This window comes from Vulpes vulpes, chromosome 14 (genome assembly GCF_048418805.1).
Source record: "Vulpes vulpes isolate BD-2025 chromosome 14, VulVul3, whole genome shotgun sequence".
NCBI classification, from domain to species: domain Eukaryota; kingdom Metazoa; phylum Chordata; class Mammalia; order Carnivora; family Canidae; genus Vulpes; species Vulpes vulpes.
In genome coordinates, this window is record NC_132793.1 from 117,556,008 (window position 1) to 117,571,774 (window position 15,767).

The 15,767-nt window shown below is 43.4% G+C and overlaps 1 protein-coding gene across 10 annotated transcripts in view; it reads left to right on the plus strand.

Annotated features, from left to right (window-relative positions):
- The window catches only part of SLC2A9 (solute carrier family 2 member 9), a 226,976-nt gene that overhangs the window by 80,644 nt on the left and 130,565 nt on the right, over positions 1-15,767 (plus strand). For all 10 annotated transcript variants that reach the window (XM_072737784.1, XM_072737785.1, XM_025998312.2 and 7 more), the window contains 2 exons: positions 786-910; positions 12,877-13,022. In XM_072737784.1, the coding sequence (XP_072593885.1) occupies positions 786-910; positions 12,877-13,022 (271 nt within the window). The remainder of the gene's footprint in view (positions 1-785; positions 911-12,876; positions 13,023-15,767) is intronic.

Genomic DNA, 15,767 nt, shown 5'->3' on the forward strand with positions numbered 1-15,767 from the left:
AGTTCAGTAAATGTGAGCTATTACGATTGTTTTATAAATAAGGAAAGGAAAACACAATCAAGTACAGTCACCTAGCTCATAAAACCTACAACTGGTGCAGGGATCCAGGTCTCCAGACCCCCAAACAGGTCACACTTCTCAACTATGACGTTTTGGGGATATGTTCACAGAATAGTGATAGTAATCCTGGCACAAAGCAGCTAATAGTATTATTGCCATAGGAATTTGGCTGACTGTGTTCAAGGGGATTAGTTCAACCTCACAGATAGTGCTGTAGTTCATCAAATTGAAGAGGTCATCATTTATAAGAAGCATTGTTACATGAACTGCAGAGAAGGAAGGGAGGGAAGGAGGGAGGGAGGGAAGGAGGGAGGGAGGGAGGAAGGAAGGAAGGAAGGAAGGAAGGAAGGAAGGAAGGAAGGAAGGAAGGAAGAAAGGCAAGCAGGAAGGCAGGCAGGCAGGCAGGCAATAAGGAATTGATAATATACAGTAGTGCATCAGGGAATTTATAGATCATGAAAGCACCTTTGAAGGTGATCTAATCAGCCCCAGTGGTGAACCCAGAGGGAGGAAGTGCCTTGCTCAGGGTCACACAGCCAAGGGTGCCAGTGGGGGCCCTTGGGGCTCTGGCCCCTGTTCCTGACCCTTAGGCCAGTGCTCTTCCCACTGTGCCTGAGTCTGGCTCTGCTGATCATTCTGAAGGGCCTTACCCCTGCTCCTGTGATGAGTTGGTTGACATCCTCATGGTGGGCCTCCTCATCAAACCACCCATTTTTTTTTTCTAGGAAGTACACTCTGCTGGTCAACAATGGGTTTGCAATTTCTGCTGCGTTGCTGATGGCCTGTTCTCTCCAGGCAGGAGCCTTCGAAATGCTCATTGTGGGACGCTTCATCATGGGCGTGGATGGAGGTGAGCCTTCACCATGGCTGGACAGGGGTAGCAACACATTACTCAGGGGTGTTTTGAATTTGAGTGGAGTTCAGAGCTGTCACATGACTGGGCTTCCTCTAGTATGGAGTTACCAGGGACCAAAGATGCAAAAAAGTCTGCATAAAAGAGGCCAGTCCCATTAGATGGACCACTCATGGGGTCTATCATACTAATTGAGAAACACTGAGTGGGAAAGACCCAAGTCAGTTCCATAACTTTTGCTTTGTCATCTTCACTATAAACTTCATATTCCAAGCTCATCTGTGGTTCCCAGGGAGTTTTTAATGATGGTTTTATTTCCTGTTTGGGCTTCTGGCTTATTTATTCTTTCATATATTCACTGAGCATTCATTTTTGAAGCATCTGCTGTGCCTGGCATTCTTCTCCATGCTAGGGACACAGTGGTGAATGAAATCCCCCAGTCCCTACCCCTGCAGCTTACATGCCAGTGCATGGACAGATATAACTAGACACATAAGGTAGGTGGGGGCAAGCCCTAGGAGAAAAATGAAGCAGGACAGGGGGATAGTGTGGACTATTTTAGATAGGCCAGTCAGGGAGGACTGCTCAGTGCAGTCCTTTGCATATGAGCAAAGACTGGAATGAACCAACAGTGAGAACCAAGTGAGTATCAGGGGGCTTGGGATATTGGCCAAGAGAAGAGTGTATTGGCCCTGAGGTGGGAGTCATGTTTGGTACATTAAATCATGGCTGGAGCTTGGTGAGTTGGGAGAGAGTGTTTGCAGATGAGGTTAAAGAGGGGCCGGTCATATCACGTAGGGCCTTGTAGGATTTGTGCTGAGGGCCATGGAAAGCCAGAGGAGGTTTGAGAGGAATGTGACATGAGTTGGTTTTGTGTTTCAATAGGATTCCTCCTGCTTCTGTGTAGAGAAGAATGTAGAGGAGGGCAGGAGTGAAATCAGGGAGCCAACTGTCCAGGGGAGATAGCCATGGCAGCGAGGTGCAGCCGGTTGCTGGCTGTGGGGTGTGAGAGAGTAGGAACCTCAAAATACATTGCTAAAATCAGCCAACCAACCAACCGACCTTGCTTTCTTTCTAAATACCGCAAGTCTGTAAGGTATTACCTGTAGGCATTTGTGGAAAGAATGCAAGCTTTTGGATTAGAAATCCCTACCTTTGTGTCTGAGCTCTGCTGCTTGCCAGTGACTGACTTCTGACAAGTTGCTTAATGGCTCTGGGCCTTGGTTTCCCCATTTGTAAAATGGAAATAACAATACCTACTTTGAAGGGCTGTCATAAGGGTTGTCATAAGGTTTATATATATATATATAAAATCTGCCAAATGCAGTTGGAACCTGTGAGCTCATTAAAGGCTAATTCCCTTCCTTGCTGATTCCCGCACAATGAGAGTGAGCACCAGGCTTCAGCAGTGAGCTGTACAACAAGTGTACATCAGGGACAGGTGAGCAGGAGAGTGAGTGCCTGAGGAAGGCAGGGGAAAAGACTTCCTGTCCCTTACCTGCTTGGATGGCAGGAAGTATTTCCAGATTAGTTATAACCAGACTTGGGGTAAAATTATTCCTCTGTCTCAGTATTCAAGTAGGAAGGAGTTAGCTATAGAAATGTTCATTTGTAAGAATAATGCTTGGAGTTTTCTTTTTAAGAAATTTATTTTTTCTTGGTGTTCAATTTGCCAACATACAGCATAACACCCAGTGCTCATCCCGTCAAGTGCCCACCTCAGTGCCCGTCACCCAGTCACCCCCGCCCCCCGCCCACCTCCCCTTCCATCACTCCTTCGTTTCCCAGAGTTAGGAGTCTTCATGTTCTGTCTCCCTAATGCTTGGAGTTTATGTGGTGTTTTATGATTAACCAGTCATGTTGGTGGTTTCCTCTGCTCTGATCTCCTGCTAATGCTGAAGGACTGTTATTTTGTCATTTTGCATCAAGGACACTGAGGCTTAGATACATGGGACAGTAAAGTGGTTAAGGCTGAGGGCTGTACATTCTACACTGACTGGGTTTTCCCACTCACCTGGCTTAATTTCATTACTTTGTATCAGTTAGATTTTGCTACATTAAAAAAAAAAGCACCTGAAACATAATGGCTTAAAGCAATAACCTTTGTGTTGAGCTTATAGTTCTGTGAGCTGGTGGGACAGTTCTTTTTTTTTTTTTTTTTTTTTTAAGGATTTTATTTACTTATTCATGAGAAACACAGAGAGAGGCAGAGAGAGGCAGAGACAGGAGAAGCAGGCCCCATGCAAGGAGCCCAATACAGAACTCCATCCCAGAACTCTGGGGTTACTCCCCAAGCCAAAGGCAGACACCCAACCACTGAGCCACCGAGCTGTCCCTGGTGGGGTGTTCTAATGTGGGCCAGCTCCACTGCTCTCTGCTGTGGTGGGCTGCAGAGCAGTTAGCAGTGGGGGTATTGCAGATGATCTCACTCACTTGTTTGGTTGTTGGCCACTGGGTTGGTCTCAGAGGATCCCAGCAGGGCCAGCTCATCTCTGCTCCCCGTGATCTCTCAGCCTGTGGTAGGGGGATTCTCAGAGTGCTGCAGAGTGCTAATGGGAGCGAGACTCCACAGGCAAGCACTTTCTGAGTCACTGCTCATGGCACATTTGTCAGTGTCCCACTGGCCAAGCCAAGTCCCATCCATGACCAGGGGCATCATTGATGTCAGAGGAACCTAAGCCCCAGGGATGCAGACTCCAGGGGTGTGAACCTGTGGGGCCACACAGCAGCATTCTGTCTTGCTGTCTTAGCCTCTTTCCCTGACTTGGCAAAGGGGCTTAATCAGAAGGCCTCTCTGGTGGGGTATGCAACAATTAACTGATGGGAAGCATGTGGCAAGCACTTCGTTCTTTCCAGGCCTACAGTGCCTTCCCCTAATGCCAGGAATGGTGTTGGGATCATTGCCATAATTGGTGCCATTATTTTTATTCTCAGCTGATAAAGTACAGATCCTGGGTGTGGACAGAAATGTCTGGTTTCAGAAGCCCTGTCTGCTTAGAACAAAGGCTGGGGGAGATGCCCACCAGAGGCTCCTGAGGGCCTCCCTTTTGGGCAGGTTTAGATTTTATCCATTAGCCTCTTTCCAGTTGTTTTGTCTCTCCACCTATTCTGGGGGAAGGCGACACTTACTGCACAGAACGTCTCTCTCTGAGTTTCCTTTGTTAAAAATAAGCTGGAATAGAAGAGAGGTGCCATTTTTATAAAGCCCCATATTCAAGTCAGATGTCTGTTAGGACCCTTTTCTGATAAGTTTTTCAAAAAGAAACAGGAAAAAAAAAAGGGTAAAAAGAAGGAGGGGAGAAAAAAAAACCTGACTCCTCTGACTTCTGGAGCCTAGCCTATTGGAGGTAGACCAAGACATGCAGGCTTTGTGTCACTAATTCTCATCAAACCCTCTCAAAGCAGAGACAGGGACTTGCAGGCATTTAAAGTAAGGCCATTGGTCAGAAAGAAGGGAAAATTGCTGGCCAGGAGATGAACTGGCTGTCCTGCTTGTAATAAATAATTGAAAGCCAAGTAATAAGTCTGGAGGATTTTTGGAAGGCTATGCTGCTCAAGCTAGGTTTGTGGGCAGTATTTGGGACCATAGTAGAAACCCAGGACACCTTCCCCAAATGTCCTTCCTCTAAAAAGCTTGGAAAACAGATAAACACACTTTTACATTGAAACAACTTGATGCAGCATGGTGTGAGAGAAAAAAAAAAATCCATGCAGATTATAAAGTCAAAGTAGAAGAGTACAGAGGGGTTTTGTGTTTGTGGAAGGTTGCATTGGACAGGTCCCTGCCAAGCCCTCCCAGGACCACACACTCCCCAGGTGCAAGTCCATGTCCACTGCACTAGGAGCTCTCCCGTGGACAAGCTCATCTACCGAATTAGCTGGTCTCGGTGGACAGATTTGAGCAGGAGCATTTAGAGAAGCATCTGACGTGGAAAGAACATGAAATCAGGGTCAAGGATGTGACTTTAAGTTCTGGTTCTACCAGTGACTTGACAGGTGACTGTAGGACCACCATTTCACCTCTCTGGGCTGGTAATGTCATCTAGAAAGCAAGGAGGATTGGACTCTAGTAGCTGAGGTCGCTACCAGCTCTAAAAGTCTGTCTTGGCTCCTTTTTGTACTTTTTGGAGCTACTATCTTGAATATTCTCTTAAAGCTTCTGCACCTCACATGCCACACACAGCTGTATTGCTCACTCATTAAACATCACAGAATAGGTGATTCTGAAGTAAGACTATAGGGCAGAAGCACCAGCCCTCTCTCTGGTGGGGTCAGCTCATGTGTACATTACCCGAGGACCTCCCCGCCAGTTATGTCCCAGCACGGGCTCCCAGCAAGGGTGTGGGCTGCTCTTATAAGCATATTATTTATTATCTATCATAATCCTGTCTAATGCCTCAAAGATGTTCACATCCTCACCCCTGGAACTAGCTTACATGGCAAAGGGACTTTGTAGATATGATTAAGTTAAGGACCTTAGGTGGCGAGTTTACCCTGGATTATCCAGGTGAGTCCCATAAAATCACAGGGGCCCTGATAGGTGAAAGAGGAAGGAGGAGTCAGAGCCAGAGAAAGGAGACATGAGGGTAAGAGCGGAGGCTGTAGTGATACAGAGGCAGGGAGGGACCATGAGCCAGGGGGTGTAGGTGTCTCTGGAAGCTGGGAACGGTGAGGAAGCAGACTTTCCCCTAGAGCCTCCAGAAGGATCACAGGCCTGCTATCACCTTGATTTTAGCCAAAGTCCCATTTTAGACTTTGGACCCCCAGAACTGTGTGATAATGAGTTTATGTTGTTTTACATCACTAAGTTTGTGGCAGTTTGTTACAGTTACAGTAGGAAACTAGCAAAAACACGAATAATATTTATCATTACTGATTTGAGTCCAATTTTAACCTGACAAAGAGCATGTGAGGTGTTCAGAAGGGTGGATTCTGGCCTCAGCCCTGCTTCTTACCAGCTGGGTGACCTTAGACAGATTTCTTTACCCCTCTGAGCTTCCATTTCCTCACAAGTACAGTACAGATAGCAACAAAGCTACCTGACAATGTTCAGATACTATATAGGGGTGTGTCTCTGTGTGTGTGTGTCTGAGTCTGTGTGTATATGTATGTGTATCCATGTGTGTATGTGTGTCTGAGTATCTGTGTCTATGTATATTATGTGTGTGTGAAAAGAAAAAAATTAAAATATGCAATTAAAATAGCATGTGAATCAGGAAGGCAATAAGAGAAGTTGCTGTGTATTAAATTCTTTGCGTTGTCCAGGAAATAATAAAAGTACAATTTATATTAGATTTCACTAAAACACGGATTCATGAAATGATTTCTGGAGCAATTATTAAAAGAAGAGAAAATAACATAGAAAAATCAAATGACTTAAAAATACTTAATCCAGAAGAAGGCAAGAGAAGAGAGAAAACAATATATTCCAACTTAAATTGAATTTAAATAAAGACTTAAAAAAACAGAATATAGAAGAGTGCCACATAGAATAGCAAATGGTAGGATGTTATATTTAAACACAAGCATATCCATAAATAGACTTAATACTCCAATTAAAAGGTAAAAATGGTTGCCTTGGATATAGCTTAGATATAAAGATATAGGAAGATTAAAAATAAAATCATAGGAAAACCCTATGCTCATAAATCCAGTACTGCAACACTGATTACAGACTAAGTAGATTTTTTTTTATTCATGAAAGACACAGAGAGCGAGGCAGAGACACAGGCAGAGGGGGAAGCAGGCTCCCTGTGGCGAGCCTGATATAGGACTCGATCCCAGGACCCTGGGATTGCGTCCTGAGCTAAAGGCAGATGCTCAACCACTGAGCCACCCAGGTGCCCCTAGACTAAGTAGATCTTAAGGCAAGAAGGAGGCCTGGAGGCATGAGAGAGATTTCATGATGATGAAACTTTCAGTTCTAAAGTTGACATGCACATCATATAAAGTATCAAAATGTGTAAACTGAAAATGAGTATGAATTAAAAATTAGCCAAACTAAAATGAGAAATACCGTTTCAGTAACTGATAGAACAAGTGGACAAAAACATCAGTAGTAGAAGGTTTGAGCGACACAGTGAACAAATATGAGCTAATTAATATATGTGGAACATAAACCTCTGGGTGTAAAACACGCATTCCTTTTCAGCATTCATGGGCCATTTATAAAAACTGATCATATGATGAGCCATAAAGCAAGTCTCAACACAGTTCAAAGGATTAAAATTAGGCTCTGTTCCATGACCACAATAGAATTAAGTCAGAAGCTAATTACAAAAAAAAGGAAAATTCTCATATATTTGGATATTAAGATGTAAGTGGCATGTACACTAAAGATTGTGTACTTCTGAGTAATCAGAGGGACAAAAAGAAGTCATGATAGAAATTTTAAAATAGTTTGGATTAAATGATAGTGAAAATACTACTTAAGACATATCCAGGCTTGTGGAATACAGCTAGCTAAAGCCATGTTCTGGGTAAAATTTATAAGCTCAAATGCAAATATATAAAACAGGAAAGGCTAAAAATCAATGACCTAAGTTTCCATCTCAAGAAATTAGAAAGGAGATTTTCATTTGAGAGTATCAGCAAGGCCAAAGTTAAGTTATATAAGAGATGAATAAAATGGATAAACTGTTTGTGAAACTGTTTACAAGGAGAGAAGGAATTAATAGCTAATATTAGGAATTAAATAGATCCTGAAACACTAGAAAGATAAGAATATATCGTGATGTGATATATTTGAAAACATAAATGAAATGTACAGTTGCCTAGAAGGAAAAAACGTAACCAATAGTTATGTAAAAAAAAAAAAAAAAAAAGGAGTATCTGAATAGTCCCATTCTATTAAATAAGTTGAACACACAATTAAAAACCTTCCAACAAAAGAGGTTCAAGTCTTAAGAGAGACTTAAGAGAGAACAATTTAAGAGAGAACAATGCCAACTCTGTATAAATATTTAAGAGAGAACAATGCCAACTCTGTATAAATATTTCCCAACTCATTTTATAAGATGAGCATATCCTTGATACCATATCCTATTAAGAACTTTATAGGAAAAAAAATACAGGCCAATATCATTAAGGAACATAGATATAAAAATCCTAAATAAAGAATTAGCAAACAGTTTCAACAATAAACATAACAATATTTCAACAATAAAACTTAAAAAAATAATATGTCGAGATCTGGCTGAGTTATTCCAGTGATAGAAAATTGGATTAACATTTGAGAATGAATCAAGGTAATTCACCATGTTTACAGAATCCATTTTAGACAAACTCATATGATTATTTTGATATATGCAGAAAAGCCATTTGATAATGTTCAATATCTATTTATGGGGAAAGAAAAGTAAAAACACGTCTAGCCAACTTGGAATAGAAGGAAATTTTTTTTTTTACCCAATTATTTTTTTTTTAAGATTTTATTTGTTTATTCATGAGAGAGAGTGGGGGGGGGGGTGGCAGAGTCACAGGCAGAGGGAGAAGCAGGCTTCATGCAGGGAGCCCGACGTGGGACTTGATCCTGCTGAGCCACCCAGGGATCCCCAGAAGGAAATTTTCTTAAACTAATGAAGGCTACCTTCCAAAACCTACAGCAGTCAACATATTCAGCACTAATGTGTTTATAGGTTTTTCTCTGAGCTTGGGAGCAAGACAAGATACATGCTGTCACCACTCTGAGTTAACATATTACTGGAGGTCCTAGCTAATGCAATGAGGCAAACAAAAAATTTTTAAATATAAGATATAAAGATTGGAAAAGATGAACTAAAACTGTCATCTGTCACAGATGTCATGGATGTTTAAAACATCTAAGAGAACCTATAAATAAACTTCAGAATAAGTGAGTGGATTTGGCTACCAGAGTCTCTGGATAAAAGGTCGCCGTACCTGTATACTTGCGGTGCAATTTGTAAATGCAGTGTCATCTTCCTGTATAAGGTCAATACGCAAAAAGTTGCATTCTTATGTAGAAAATTGTTTTCTTATGTAGAAAATGAAATTTATAAACCATACCATTTAAAATGTTATAAAAAATCATTAAATGCCTAAGAATAAGTCTAATGGGAAATGTACGATGTCTCATTTCCTTATTATCTATACAAAATCTATAAAATATTATATAGAGAAATTAGACACATAAATGGGAGGTATTTTGTGTTCATAAATTGGAAGACTGCACATGATAAAGATGTTCCCTCTGTATTGATCTATAGGTGCCATGGAAATCCAAGCAGGTTTTGTAAAATAGAAATTGCAGGCTGCTTCTAAAATTTATATGGAAATGCAGACTGCTGAGAATTCATGAGATAATCTTCCAGAAGAAGAAAAATGGGGACACTTAATCTGGATATCAACACTTTAGAGAGTTACAGTGGTTCAGACAGTGCAGATCGGGGCAAAGATAGAAAAATAGATCAATGGGATAGGAACAAGACTTCTGAAGTTGGCCCATACATATATGGACACTTACTTATGGCAAGGGGGTAGCTGGAGAGCTGAAGGGAAGGAGTATCTTTTCAGCAGATGATGTCAGGTCACTTGGGGTCCCCAGTGGTTAGGAACTGCAGACCCTGGCAGGCTGGTCCTCGGCTGTGATTGTGCTTAATGGGAACAGGCCTCAGGAGCCTTATGGGGCCTGGAGACTCCAAGATGAGCAGATGTTGGTATGCACCTGTGTTTTTGTGCTTGGAAAATTTTATGTGAGATTTGTTTAAAACAGAATGTTTCTATGTGTCACATCTTTCCAGAAACATGGAATCCTGGGGTAACAAGGAAGGGAAGTAATCATCTTGGCAACCATAAAAGAACCCCTTCTTTACTTATGTATACAGTCATGAAATTTCTACAGTGATAGCTTAAGTAATTATTTCTCCAGCTTAGCTGTTTATGTAAAGCAGAGGCTTATGGTTCAGTGTTCATATGTGTATTTTCTGCTGCTGCTCCTCTTCGGAGAATTGTGTTAGGGATAAAGTACAGACTGCACCGTCCAGGATGGCAAATGCTGCATCTTTATTGGCACTCTGACATTTTAATTCCATTAAAAATGAAACTAGAATACTGCTTTACGTCATACACACAATCAATCCCAGGTGGATGGATTGTGGCTCTAAGATGAGAGATAAAACGGCAAATATTCCAAAAGATAACATACAATATATTTCCACCATATGAGGATAGGAGAAGATTTCTTAAACAGGACAGAAAAGCACTAAAGTAAAAGAATTCATAAATTGGACTACATAAAATTAAAGACTTTATACAAAAAAAAAAAATCACCATTAATGAAAGGACGAACCAGAGAGAGCAGGAAAATATTTTCAGTGAATGAAATTAGCAAAGGGCTCCATACAGAATACATTAAGAACTCTTACAAACCAAAGTAAAAGGACAAAAAAACCTCTTACAAAAATAGCTGAGAGATGGAACAGGTATCTTCACAAAAATGGCCAAAAGAGATATAAAATCACATTAGTATTCCTCAAAAAGTTAAAAATAGAACTCCCCTATGATCCAGTAATAGCACTACTGAGTACCCCAAAATACAAAATACAAAAACACTAATTCAAAGGGATACATACACCCCTATGTTTATGGCAGCATTATCTACAATAGCCAAATTATAGAAGCAGCCCAAGTGTCCCTCAGTAGATGAATATATATATGGAATATTATTCAATCATCAAAAAGAATGAAATTTTGCCATTAGCAACAACATGGATATAGCTAATGAGTATAATGTTAAGCAGAATAAGTCAGAGAAAGACAAGTACCATATGATTTCACTCATATGTGCGATTTGAGAAACAAAAAAGGAAAAAAGAGAGAGACAAACTAAGAAACAGACTCTTAACTATAGAGGACGCACTGATGGTGGTTACCAGAGAGGAGAGGGGTGGGGCATAGGTGAAATAGATGTTGGGGATTAAGGAGAGCATTTATTGTGATAAGCACCAGGTGACGTATGAAAGTGTTGAATCATTTTATCATACACAAGAAACTAATATAACACTGTATGTTACTAAGTGGGATTAAAATAAAATAAATTAAAAAAATAAAATATATCACTAGTAGTTAAGGAAATGCAGATTAAAACTACAACTGCTAAAAATTAAAAAGACCACAATAATGTCAAATATTGGCAAAAATGTGGAGCGAAGTGTATTTCATGCATCTCTCATAAAGGTGTAGAGTGGTATGATAATTCGGGGAAATTGGCTTTCTAAAACCCAACAAATGTATCATATGATTGCTGTATATATACATGTATATATATAGTTTATATATATATATATGTATATATATATATATAAACTTGCATACGTGTGTGCCAGAAGACTTGTGTAAGAATATTTATGGGGCACTCTTAGTGTTAATCCCAAACTAGAAAGCACTGAAGTGTCCATCAATAGGAAGGAGGATGAAGTGTGATACACTCATACATTGGAATACTACACAATGATAAAAATAAATTAGTTACGTGCTACAACATGGATGCATTTCACATCCATGAGAAACACAAAAGAGATGAGAGACAAAAGAAATGCATCACCTATGATTCCATACACAGAGCTTTGGTGATAGCAGGCGGGCTGGCAGTGACCTTTGGGGAGAAGAGGGAGGATGATGATTCCTAGTAAGCACAGGATGGGGGGCTTCTGCCGTGCTGGCAGTGTAGGTTGATTCTTGCCCTGGGTGGGGTTTGCACAGATGAGAGGCATTTGTGTGCATTTGTGATGATTCACCAGACTCCATTGTGCAATTTAAGGATGTGTGTCATATTTTAATTTTCAAAAGTTAAGACTTATATTTAGTCAAATGCTTTGGACTGGACTCAATTTTTTCTGCACCCCAGTAGGAAAATGCACATATCCAGTTGTCCCTAAAGTATTTCCTTCAGCATCTCTGATTTCCCTAGAGAATATTTTCTGAGGTCCTTTCTGCTTTCAACAGCTGAAAGCTGCTGCTCAAATTGAACTCTAGGAGGAATTGGAAAGCTAAGCTAGCCCCATGTGAAGGGTTGTGCCCCTGACTGCTCCTCGGGTACCATCAGGCCATGCAGCCTGAAGAGGGAGAAGGCATTCTGGAAGCTATGGCAGGCTCAGTACATTGGAACTGTTGTTGATGTTTTAGATAAGAGCCAGAGGCACACTGCCCTCTGCTCGCTTCTCGGAGTCTCTGCCCCCATCCAGCTGGCCACTGGGGCCTGTTTCCATGGACTACAGTTGTAACCAAGGACCAGCCTGCTGGGGTGTGCAAGTCCCAATCACTGGTGCCCCACCACTGGGCCTTTCTGCAGCCTGGATTAAATAAATAATAGTATGGTGACAGTGTCATGGGGACTCATTCAGTACATGTCAATTAACGCCTGTCCTGGGACTGGCACTGCACTCTCACCATCACTACCACCACCACCTTCACCACCATCACCATCATCACTACCATCACCACTACCACCACCTCTACTACCATCACCTTCACCATCATTATCACCACCAATACCAATACCACCTCTACCACCCTCACCACCATTACCACCACCACCACCACCACCACCATCACCATCTCTACCATCACCATCATCATCATCACCGCCACTACCAGTACCACCATAACCATCATCATTACCACCAACCACCACCATCATCACCATCTCCTCCATCACCAACACCACCACCACCTTCACCTCCACCATCACCATCATCATCTATTTCTGCTTCTCTGAAATTTACCTCCAAGCCCCACCTTATGGATGAAATGATGCAGGGCATGTGAAAGCATCAGCAGTCTGTGCAGAATGCTGGGAGCGGTGTTGTGGCTACACTGTTGTTCTTGTCAGAGCACGGCAGGAGGGGCTCTGACCAGTCTTCCTTGAGGACGAAGGCCTTCTCCTTGACCAGAGTGCTCCTCCCTCAGAGAAGGCAGCCCTCTCAGCCGCCGTGTTTCCTTCACAGGCATCTCGCTCAGCGTGCTCCCCATGTACCTGAATGAGATCTCACCCAAGGAGATCCGTGGCGCTCTGGGGCAGGTGACTGCCATCTTCATCTGCATCGGTGTGTTCACCGGGCAGCTGCTGGGCCTGCCTGAGCTGCTGGGGAAGGTAAGCGTGGCTCACTGACCCACTGTGACCCTTCTCATTGTGCACCATCCTCTCGGCTCCCCGGGTCCCTTCCAGGACCAAGGGTATTTGGAGGTGAGTCCTGCCTCCAAATACTCATCCCTGTGTCTCAGAATTCCTGAGCACTCAGGTCCTTCACTTATTATTGGAGGAAAGTTGTTGAGTTCCTTCAATTGTGTTTGATTTGGGGGGGTTATTTTTTAGAACATAAAGAATACGTAACAAATTCAAACCTTATGGAATGTTCAGATCCACCTACCCAATAGCTGTTGTCAACAGCCCAATTTGTATTGATCGAGGCTTTCTTCTTTGCGTATACAAACTTATATAGACATCTATAGTTTTTTTTTTTTAACGGAATCATGCCATGAACATTGTTCTGCAGCTTGGTGTTTTCATTTACTACAGCTCAGGCATCTTTCCAAGATGTTCTGTTCCTTTGCCTCAGTGTTTTTTTCCTAAGTAAATATGTGATTGCGTGATCTTCTTGTTTTGGAAGCAGGAGGGCCTGACTTTTGAATCCTGGTTCAACAGTTGATTTGCTGTGTAGCCTTGACAAGGAAGAAAGCCTCACCCAGGTTGGGGTGGGGAGGGCGGGATCAAAGAAGACTTCCCAAAAGAGGTGGCCTCTAAATGGAGCTCTGCAGGTGAGCAAGAGTTAGGCAGGTGACAATGGGGTTTGGAGAGAAGATATTGCAGAGAAAGGGATAATGGAAGAGAAGGCCTGAGATGAGGACTGGCCCTGCCAGGATTCAAGTACCTTGAGGGCTGAGGGGAGAACCTGTGTGGGGAGTGTGAGAGGTGAGGTGCCTGTTTGCTGAGCCCCAGTAGGCTTCATTCCGGGGAACTAGGGAGCCCAGTGGCCCTTGAGAAGGGGAGTGACGTGGCCAGGTCCAAGTCAGGAGGTGGCTCTGGGGGTGGGGATGGTGTGGACTGCAGTGGGAAGGGTAGGAAGGGAGGGGAGGACCCAGCAGAGACTGGAGAGAGGGACAGAGGTGGTGGCCCTGGGGAGAGGGGACGGGGATGGAGTCCACAGACTTGCTGCCACCAGGATGAGGGAAGAACAGCATGGCCTTCCCACGTACACTGGAGGATCCAGAGGGAGGGAGGAGATGGACCACTGGTGATGGGGGGATGCCCACTGCCCACCACGGCCTGGTGCTTGAACAGAGTACACCTGGCAAACCCTGTGAGCAGCACCCCTGTGGGGGAGGCTGGCGGTAGGAGCAGACATGACAGTGCACAGTGCTTATTTTTTATGCCATCCAAATCCTCACAGCTACTCTGTGAGCAGCCCCCCTCCGCAGCTGTGGAAGTGGGAGCTGAGGGAGGTGAGGTATAGAATTGACTCATAAAAACATGGAGCTGAAACCAGGACCCGGGTCTGTCTGCGTCTGTCTGCTTGCAGACCCACGTAGGGGGCATGTCTTACACAGCTAAGAACAGGGCACGCTGTGTTCTCGGGGAGTGTGAGCAGGATTGTGACACTGATTCTGATGTGCAGCTTCTTTCCCCACATCAGGCAATGCTCTGATACCGGCTGGGTGTCCTCTAATTCAGCTCAATTCTCACATCATCTACCTGGACACAGTGTCAGACCCCACGGGGTAAGGGCTCAGTCCCACAACACTGTCCCCACTTCAGATGCCAATTGCAAGTCCAGGTTGTCATCTGCGCTGCTGACTGGCTATAAATCAGTGGTTCCTACCACCTCCTCCTTGGGTCCAGTTATCTGGTTAGAACAGCTCTTAGGACACAGGGGGCCAGTCGACTGGTGAGAATGCTGGTTTATTATAAAAAGATAGAACTCAGAAGTGCCAGGTGAGAGAGACACACGGGGTAAGAGATGTGGAGGGGGCGTAGCTTCCCTGCCTTCTCCAGGGCGGCACTCTCCCAGAATCTCCATGGGTGCACCAATCTGGAAGCTCTCCGAACCCCATCCTTTGGGGGTTACAAAGGCAGGGTTGTTTATTGTTTAGACCATTGGCCCTTGGTGTCAGAACTCAGTCTGCAGCCCCCTCTCTGGAGGTTTTGGGTCACTTGGTCGGCTCCACTGGCACCTAGCTCCCTTTTTTTTTTTTTAAGATTTTATTTATTTATTCATGAGAGACACAGAGAGAGAGGCAGAGACACAGGCAGAGGGAGAAGCAGGCTCCATGCAGGGAGCCTGATGCGGGACTCGATCCCGGGACTCCAGGATCATGCCCTGGGCCAAAGGCAGGCGCTAAACCGCTGAGCCACCCAGGGATCCCCACCTAGCTCCCTTTTTAGGTGCTTTCCAGAAGACACTTCATTAACCTAAACTCAGGTGTGGCGAATATCAAGACACTTTTATTACTCTGATCACTTAGGAAATTCCAAGGGTTTTAGGAGCTGGGTACCAGAAATGGGAGAAGACCAAATATATGCTTCTCTTTATAAATCACAGTAAGACAGAAAGAGCTTAGGTAGGGAGAGGACAGGGCCCTTTAGTGCCTGAGCCTAGCGACCCTAGAGCCAGCTCCTGCCTCATCCAGGGAAGGTTTTATAAGCTGAGGAGTCAAGCATGGCAAGATTAGTGGGAGCTGAATGACATTTATCATTTAAAAATAATTTCGAATGTTTGCTAACACTTTTTATTTTCTATGACTTTTTATACTTCACCTGACCCGGGTCACTTCAGAAGCATCTGCTTCTGCTCTTTCATTATCAACCCTCTTGGGTTTATGGCCATAGTTTTGTTTTTCT